The 8,843-nt window shown below is 42.7% G+C and overlaps 1 protein-coding gene across 1 annotated transcript; it reads left to right on the top strand.

The window, feature by feature from the left end:
• Nucleotides 1–733: 733 nt before the first annotated feature.
• Nucleotides 734–6,164, top strand: LOC138105013 (myosin regulatory light chain 2, smooth muscle minor isoform-like). Its single transcript, XM_069004540.1, has 4 exons — nucleotides 734–850; nucleotides 1,119–1,317; nucleotides 1,486–1,647; nucleotides 5,363–6,164. Exons 2-4 carry the CDS (start codon nucleotides 1,134–1,136, stop codon nucleotides 5,533–5,535), a joined length of 519 nt encoding a protein of 172 aa, XP_068860641.1. The 5' UTR covers nucleotides 734–850; nucleotides 1,119–1,133; the 3' UTR covers nucleotides 5,536–6,164.
• Nucleotides 6,165–8,843: the final 2,679 nt, after the last annotated feature.

The raw sequence follows: 8,843 nt of genomic DNA, 5'->3' as shown, positions 1-8,843 counted from the left end.
AAGCAATTTCAGACCCCATCCCCCTCGACTAAAACCAGCTTGTACCCGAATTTATTTGAGATCCTGCATCAAATGACGAATGGAAAAATAAGTGTCATCCTTTTTCATTAAGAAAATATATGCCAAAAAAAAAAAAAAAAAAATCCTCCCAGGAGCCTTACAGTGTACGGCTGCGACAGGCATTAAGCCTTGCTCCTGAGGGAGCACTCACTTAGAAGACTTTACGATGCAATCTGGAATTCTTCTGAGCCCTCAAGCGAAACAGGAGGAAGACTAAAGGTAAGGATAACACCTCACACCTGCTAATCCGGGCAGGACATCCCCGCAGGATGAGGAGGCTTCGTTCACCTCCCCGATGCGGCACCACCATGTGAACCTGGGGACGCACCGGCTCCAGGAGCACGGAACGGAGCTCCACCTTCGGCGTGCAGAGTTTTTAGGTGTACAAAAGCAGAACCCCGCGGGAAGCTCTCGGTGACCCGCAGAACCCCCCCGAGCTCCGCTCCCACAGGCTGTCTCCATCCCTGCCCTGCAGGCGGCGCCCGGGCCCCAGCGCCGGCGGCAGCGAGTTCCCCCGGGATGCGCCAACGCGGCCGAGGCGGGGGCGCACGGAAGCGGCCGAGGGGCCGTGCCGAGCCGGCCGCCGCCCGGGGCAGCCGGAGCGGGCGGCGATCCCTAAGGAAAATCCCCGGCTGCCGTCTCGCTGCCCTCCCGCCGCCTCTCCTGGCGCTTGTCCCCACCCGCGGCCCGGGAGCGCGATGGTTTCTCCAGGAAGCGCTGGAGCATCCGCCGGGGCCGCTTCCTCCCTTCCGCGTCTGTTCCTTACCGGGTCCCCGCAGCCACCGCCGGGGTAAGAGACCTTTGAAGGCTAAAATTTAAGTTAATTTACGTCTTGTAATAATGACTTTTTTTTTTTTTGTTTGTTTATGAGTTTGTCTTTCATTTATCCATATTCTCTTCTTCTCTTTTTCCCTTCTTGAAAATACTAGGGAGCTGCGTTCTGATGAGAGGAAATGGGAGTGCGTTAGAGGCGTACTTTACCATTAAACCATAGTACTTTTTCCTTTAAGTCCTAACTCTGATCTTATTGCATTTACTGTACTTCCTTCTCTCTCTAGTGTCCAAAAATCAACATGTCTAGCAAAAAGGCAAAGACAAAGACCACCAAGAAGCGCCCTCAGCGCGCCACTTCCAATGTATTTGCCATGTTCGATCAGTCGCAGATCCAGGAATTCAAGGAGGCTTTCAACATGATCGACCAGAACAGGGACGGCTTCATTGACAAAGAGGACTTGCACGACATGCTCGCCTCCCTTGGTAATGTCCCTTTGCTCTGTATGCTTGCCAAGCGGATTTGTGGTGTAAAAATCAAAATGCTGAGTTTGGCATATGAGAGGTGTCTCCGTTTGTATTAACACTCAGTTTGTATTGACATTACTTTTTCAATTGGAAAGCTAACCCAAGTATGAATCCCTTTATTTGTAGGAAAGAATCCAACGGATGAATACCTGGATGCCATGATGAATGAGGCTCCAGGCCCCATCAACTTCACGATGTTCCTCACGATGTTTGGTGAGAAGTTAAATGGCACCGACCCGGAGGATGTAATCAGGAATGCTTTTGCTTGCTTTGATGAAGAAGCAACAGGTACATGGGTGCAACTCAGCTGCTTGGCAGGGATATGGCTGGGGTTTTGTTGTTTATTTCGGTTTCTAAACAGTATGCTGATTTTTGCACCTTTATAAATTAAGTATGGAATGGTAATCCTAGATGGCAAATTCTACTAAGTAATGTGAATTTGGCTTATTACTGGGTGAGAGTAAAACCTGTCTGGCTGTTCTGTGTCAGTATGGAGGACTAGTAGGACTGTTCTTCTGTGAGGCTTTGAAGAAGAGTGTTTTAACTGGGCAGTGTGTATGTTCCCCAAAATGTTAAACAAAATGTATTTGCTCTAAGATAAGGAATTCACATCAGTAATGTGTGATTTTCTGTGTTGTTGAAAAGGTAATGATGGGAAATCTGTTATACAATTGGGTTTGTCTCCCTTCTGCAGTAGGTCTGAGATGCATCTGAATTCTTCAGATGTTTAATATTTCAAGACAGGCTGTCCAGATTCCATAAACTCTTTCAAACCCTTATCTGGCTGAGTGTTCTTTATGGTTCTGGGGACAAATGTTGTGCCCTCACCTGCAGCTCAGTTTGCTTTCAGATTGCAGGAGGGGCTGCAGCCTTAGTGGTCTAAGGGTAAAAGCCAGGTGGGGTGTAGAAGACAGAAATGACAGATTGGACTGACTTGCAAAGCAAAATGAAGGGAAAGAGTAAAACACAAGAGCTCAGCTTTACTATATCAGACTTCCAAGGCTGTGCCTGTAATCTTGAGGTTAGAGTTTATGCTTTTATTTATTCACCTAGGCTAAGATTCCTGAGAAGTGTGTAGTAAGTGGGGACGAATCCATAGGGCAGTCCTGTGGAATTACAGAGTATCGGTGCTTTGATATGTTGTGAACTTGTCTTACTAGCTCACATTGAAATTATGTAGCCTCTGTACTAGAGACGACACTGCATCTGTATCTTTTCCTCACAACTATCCACCGCAATATTTTTATTTAACCAGTCGATATATTCTCTGAATCTTTCAAAGGATATTGTTCCGTCTCATCAGCTATTTTCAGTCTGTGTATTTTTAGCACCTTTTGCCTTTTCAAAGAGCATCCCCTTCCTGCTGAGGTGTAGGTAAACAGGCTTTCTGTTGGTAAGGCCTTTTCAAATGTTAATCGACTTCCTCCCTCTCAAGGGAAATCTCTTTACCATCTCCTAGAGAAGGAAGTTTTGTTAGTGGGTTAATTATTTTCTCTCCACAGGTAGTCTGACTCACTATGCTACAGGGTTGTTTTCATGTGCACCAAAACAAGAGTCTGTGAATTACAATATAGAGAAAATGGTTGTGCTACCAGTTCTTTAGAACAAAAACCTTCTGTGTAGGTGTAAACAATAAGTGACTAGTTTGGGCACCCATATACTGATAAGATTGATTTTAATATCTTTTAGCTCTGTGTGGTAAATGTTTTAGTCTAGTCCTACAATGATTTGAGGATAATAGTTTGTTGTGCATGCAGTCTGTTTTGTGTCTTATGCCACCCTCAAATTTTAACCAGGAAACGTGTGAGATAGTTATGCTGTTTTATTGAGTTTTGATTCATAATAGTCAAAATGAAGTCTTCCAAAAAGTGTCTGATGTATTTGTACAACCCATGTTATGTTAATCCTTTATTAATTTTATCCTCTGATTTGGTTTCTGATCCATTTGTTCCTTTTAAAAACATACAAGACCATATCCAGCTATGTCAAACTACTTTTTTTTTTTTCATTTCATGGTCCCCACATGTGTTTGTTATGGGCCTGATTTTCTAGCTCTACATCAGTGTAGGTCTTTTAAAAGGGAGTAACACAAATCAGATACTATAGATGAGGATAAGGTAGCCACACTCATTGGGTTTTCCTTACATTTCCTATATTGCCAGCCTGGTTGGATATGTTGCTTCAGCATTACTATCACATGTAGTACTATGGAATTGGTATAAAAGTTGGATCTGTCTGCATTTGGAGTATTTTTTATTTGCTTTTTGATCCTGCCTTGTCATCTGCTTTGTGCTGCCTGCAACAGGCTGAATCTTAAGTTTTGCTTCATTTATTTGTTACTCCCCATCCACACTGAAGCTGTGTGGAAGGGAGAGGAGCCCTGTTTGCTTTACAGTTCGTTGCTGATAAAACTTGTGGTGTATCCCTAGTCTGGCAGCTCAGTTCAGTGTTTAAACACCTCGCTATTCAGACAGGAGCAATTAAGTCCTTGAGGCTAAACTTGCAGCACCAAAGGCCTTGCATTCTTTGAATACTAATCCTTGTGTCATCTCTCATCACTGCTTGGTCTCTGTAGGACAGCAGAAATTGAGTCTAATCTGTTTAGCTGCCTTTTTCCTCTTCTTTACACCCATCTGGAAAGAGAGAACTCCAAGGGTTGACCCGATAAGGATGCGCCTGGCTAACTGAACATTCTCCCTACTTTTGAAGTAGAAGATTGCTGCTAGCCTTCTTCATCTGGAGTCAGTAGCCAAGGGCTGGTCTACCCTGGGATATGATGCTGTTTTCATTAGCATATGTTGTCCCTTCCCCCAGCATACACCAACCCTCGTGCTAATTTGTCATGCTCATTGACTGCTTTTTGGTTCCCTGTTTCCCTGTTTGGTTTTGTCTCACTAATGAGCTCTGTTTGCTTAAGTTATTCAACTCTCTTTCCAAAGCAGAATTTTTTTTTTTATCACATTCTAATTGAATCTACATCAGTTGATGTGGGTGTCTACGTATGATTTCCAGCTGCTCCACAGAGTTTATGCATCTTCTTTTTGGAGCTTACTTCTACCTAATGTGTTCTGTTATTGATACTTCTCCAGCTAAAGTCCAATAACCAATTTCTTTCTCAAATTAAGCAACTATTGTGCTGCTCAAGGAATGGCTGGTCTTATTTCAGCATTTAGCAGTTTCTGTATTCTACTGTCTACCTTTTGTTATGTATGTTCCTTTTTTCATGTCTAAATTTTCCTGGAATTATTTGGCAACCGGTGGTTCTGCCCATCTCTTGAAATGGAATTAGCAAAAGATACCTAGAAACTGCTCCTTTTTATATCTTTGTTAACTTCCTCAAAAGTCTTCTGCTCTTATAGCATAAAATAAATAATACATCCTTCTCTTTTTTCTGGGTTCTCCACCTTTACCTCTCCACCATAAACATTCTTCCTGCCTCCTGAGGTAACTTGCTCAGTCCTGCCTGAAAGTCTCTTCTGTTATAAACTCCTTCCCTGGACACTTGCCAGGAGTTCACTGTATCTACATAAACTGCCTCCAGCAACAGTGTTGTGCAGCACTGAAGAGCCAGAGTGGTTATTTAGTCCCCAGGGGAAAGCAGTTTAGAGAGGATGTGCAAATATATCTAATTAAGTCAAGAAAAATATAGTTCATTTAAGAGAATTGCTTGTATAATGAAGACTAGCAGTGACAGGAACTTGTTTTTCCACTTTGAGCCGTTGAAGATCAGTAGATGGAAGTAAGTGTTAAAGCACAGCAGGTCAGGCCCTGCCTTCAAAAATCTGTATGAAATGCATTAAACTTCCTGTCCCTCTGCACTCAAGGAATTTCTTTAGAATTCAGTTAAGGAAGTTGTTTGGGGCTTTCTGTGCAAATGCAAGTGTAATATATTACATGCTGCACTGGTTAATTGCCTGTCAGTTGGCATGTCTGTGCTGCTGCTTTAGGAGTCCTGGCTAAGAGGCTCAGCCTCCCTTTTGCGTTTCTCCATGTCTCATTCCAGGGTTCATCCAGGAAGACTACCTGCGGGAGCTGCTGACCACGATGGGAGACAGGTTCACGGATGAGGAGGTGGATGAGCTGTACAGAGAGGCCCCCATCGACAAAAAGGGCAACTTCAACTACATCGAATTCACGCGCATCCTGAAACACGGAGCGAAAGACAAGGATGACTGAGCACATCCCTGGATACCTGCAGATAGCGCCTGTAATTTGTTTTTTCTTCTCACTAATTTTATTTCTCAGGATCTGTTTTTTTCATTTTTTCTTGTTGGGACCTTTTGCATACATTTTTAGCACTACACCTTCTTCCTCTGTGGATCCTAAGGCTGCTCAGGCACACCTGCACCTTTGTAATAAGACTGGAAAGTGGCAGGGGGAGAGAGGACAGCTTACAGTGATAGAGGTTGAGGGACAAAGATCAGAGAGTGTGGAGGCCCGGGTAAAAATGTCAGTGCTACTCATCCTAGCTAGATTAATTTTACATTTTTAATGATCATTTTTCAAGTAAATCACTGTTCTGCTAAGTGCATAATTAAAATTTTCATGCTAGAAGTATAGTGTTTCTCTGATGATATCTGTAAATATTTTTGCAACTGTACACAGTCGTGTTGTTACCTATTTTTGCCTTAAAAAGGATGCATAAGTCACTTAAGCATACTGATGTTTGTACTTCATCAACTGAGGATTTCACCTGCTACTGTGAGCACACAAAATGAAGAAGAAATTCCCATCCTTCAAATTTTAGTGTATTGTAAATTAATCATTTCTGTCCAAGACTTGCACATTAAACATTTTAAATCTTATGGATGTAGTTGAGCATGTATTTTAGCACCTCAGTGCCTCCATTTCTGGACACTGAGTACTATATTAGTAGTACTTTTAAAAAACTTATAATGTGAATCCTAGTGTTTTCTTTAAAACAGGATGTCATATATGGGTAGAGTTGCTTCTTACCAGATCTGTGAGGCTGCCAATATTGAATTATTGACATTTCATTGCAACCATTTATTTATTTATTTTACCTTTCTATCTTTTTTTCCAAAACACAGTAAGAACAGGGCTGGATGAAGAAGGAAGGTGTGCTGTCTCTGTCCTTTTGTTTTTCTGTCTGAAAATGTTATTCTTGGTTTTTAAATGAAACAATATACACTATACTTTTAAGACCTCCTGCTGAGAGTGGTGCTTTGGATGTGTGAGGCTAAGGCATTCCTTTTTGTTCCATTTCTCATAGTGGTATCTGCTGTAGTTTTTGTGGTATTAAAGGCATGGCAGATTTGCTACAGCGTTCTGAAGCAATTTTGCCATAATCAGACCACAAGCATTTGTGGTCCTGGGGTTTTTTTTGTCTTGAGAGGAAGGATGATCAGGGCTGCTTCTGACGCTTCTAGGAATTACACTGTTAATCCCTTCAGAATTTACGTTACAAAATTAAGAAAAGTCATTTGGCTGGAGCATTTTGCTGTTTCTTGGTGGGCTGCTATTGTGAACGGAACTTTTAAGAAATGTCACTAGAGGACAGTGATTAAAGCTCTGAAGCTCCTGCTCTACCTCAGTCCCAGTGAGCTTTGCCAAGGCGTGGGAGCTGTGTACACAGGGAATGGCCTGATCCTGCTGACTGTGGGCCTGTACAAAGAGCTTGGAAAAGCAGAGAGGGGGGGAAAGGTGCTGAATGGAATCAGAAGAAATCCAAACTCTTCACAAATCTTTTGCCTTTTTTTTTTTTTTTTTTTTTAAATACTTACATTTGCGGAAGGCAGCGATTAAAATCTCGAACGAGAACTTTTGTAAGCTATCGGTGAAACTAAGTACCGGTTTTCATGCTTCTGGAAGGGGCAGAGTCCTCCGGCCACCACCGGCTGGGGCCATCCGCGGAGCCGCCAGGAGGTGGCAGCACAGCTCCCGGCACCAACGCGGCTGTGACGGGCAAGCGGCTCCCGACCCAAATTTTTGTTGGTTTTGGTTTGGGTTTTTGGTTTGTTTGTTGTTTTTTAGGTTGTTTTTTTTTTAGTCCCAAAGAGCTCATTTGGTGCATCGTGCATAGGGGAAAATACTCTCCGTTCCCACAGAAGTCCTGCTCCTCCCACAGCAAGGGCTAATGCTGCCAGGATTTTTCACATTGCAGCTCTTGCATGCGCCAAATTTTTGGCGCTTTAATCAAATTCATTCATTACAGAAAAAACGAGGCCTCTGCAAGCCGTTGTTACAAGGCTACATGCACAAACACACATGTGGTGTATGTTTGGCAAAGATTGGGTTTCAAAAGGACTTACAGCCTTCCTTGTAACTCAAACCAGAGACACTGCTCCTGCGTTTCACTTCTCAGTATCTCAGTGAGTGCTCTGCTTCTTTTGTTAAGATTACCTTTGAAAAAAGCTACTTCCAAATTTAAATGTATATGTTTGTATAACTTTGTTTACATACGAAAGACTAAAACCTGTGATACAAACTAAACTGCTGGGGCTTAGAGTGAGGCAGCTGGTATTTACCTACAGCAATAAATGCCAATTGTTAAACCCCAGTGCTTGCCTACGGGGCCAGGGCTGCGTTGCTGTATAGCAACACCTATATGCCATTTGGCCTTGTGATGACGAATTGTAGTTCACTAACACTATTGTTCTTAGCCTTGCCTTCAGCAGAATCTTGGTTCTACTCTCGAGTTTAATGGCATTTATTGTTCTCATAAAAGCGTGTCAGAGAGAATGATAAAAATGGATTTTTGGTGTGTAATTCAGAGGCCTGGGATTTCTCTTGCAAAGAAATTTTAAACCCCTGCTCAGCTCTGATGCAGAGGGTGCCTTAAAGTCTGTGTGTGTCTGGAACCAGTAACACTGGTTTTATAGACTAATTGCATTCTTAGTCCTGGCAAAATAATTCTCAGTAAGAGCCACAAAATTTTCAAGTGTTGTCACTGAAGTGGGTCAGCAGAACATGAAGGCGTTTGTCGTGGGATGTCTTTCTCCTTTTATTTTTATTATTAATTCAGCTGTTTTGTAGCTAGGTCACTTGAGTGGAGGGCAGGAACAATGTGGCCTTGAATCCTCTCAGCCAGAAGAGAGAATTAAAAGTAGGTCTGCAACATTCAGGCTGAATGTTAAACCACTAAACAATTGAGTAAGGGAGGGTGGAACCATCACAAGCAGCTGTGTTTCTTATTGTGCCTTCTTTTTTCTTTGGTTTTTTTTTTTTTTTTTTTTTTTTTTTTTTTTTTGGCAAATGAAGGAGCTTAGGCAGTGATCCCAGGAGAAGGAATAAAAGAGATCCATTCTACCTTGAGAGGACTCTTCCCTGCTCTTCAAGGTGAAGTTCCCGAAAGCTATGACTCACAAGTGGGGCTGGGATACTTGTTTCCTGTGGTTGCAGAGGCAACAGAGCTGAACCCCGAATGAGTTTTAGCTTATAAACCGTTTCCTCTCCAGGACTGTTTGTGAGAAGTAGTGGCTTGCCAGGGAACTGTCTCACACATCCTGTATCTGGCTTAACAC

This window comes from Aphelocoma coerulescens, chromosome 2, assembly GCF_041296385.1.
Source record: "Aphelocoma coerulescens isolate FSJ_1873_10779 chromosome 2, UR_Acoe_1.0, whole genome shotgun sequence".
Taxonomy (NCBI): Eukaryota; Metazoa; Chordata; class Aves; order Passeriformes; family Corvidae; genus Aphelocoma; species Aphelocoma coerulescens.
Note: the sequence above shows the minus strand (reverse complement) of the source record. Positions and strands in the feature narration are given on the sequence as shown.

Bases quoted from the DNA above. Each gene is read 5' to 3' on its own strand.
- LOC138105013 (XM_069004540.1), top strand. From the start codon at position 1,134: ATGTCTAGCAAAAAGGCAAAGACAAAGACCACCAAGAAGCGCCCTCAG. The intron at 1,318-1,485 runs GTAATGTCCCTT...CTTTATTTGTAG, and splicing joins CGACATGCTCGCCTCCCTTG to GAAAGAATCCAACGGATGAA. The intron at 1,648-5,362 runs GTACATGGGTGC...GTCTCATTCCAG, and splicing joins CTTTGATGAAGAAGCAACAG to GGTTCATCCAGGAAGACTAC.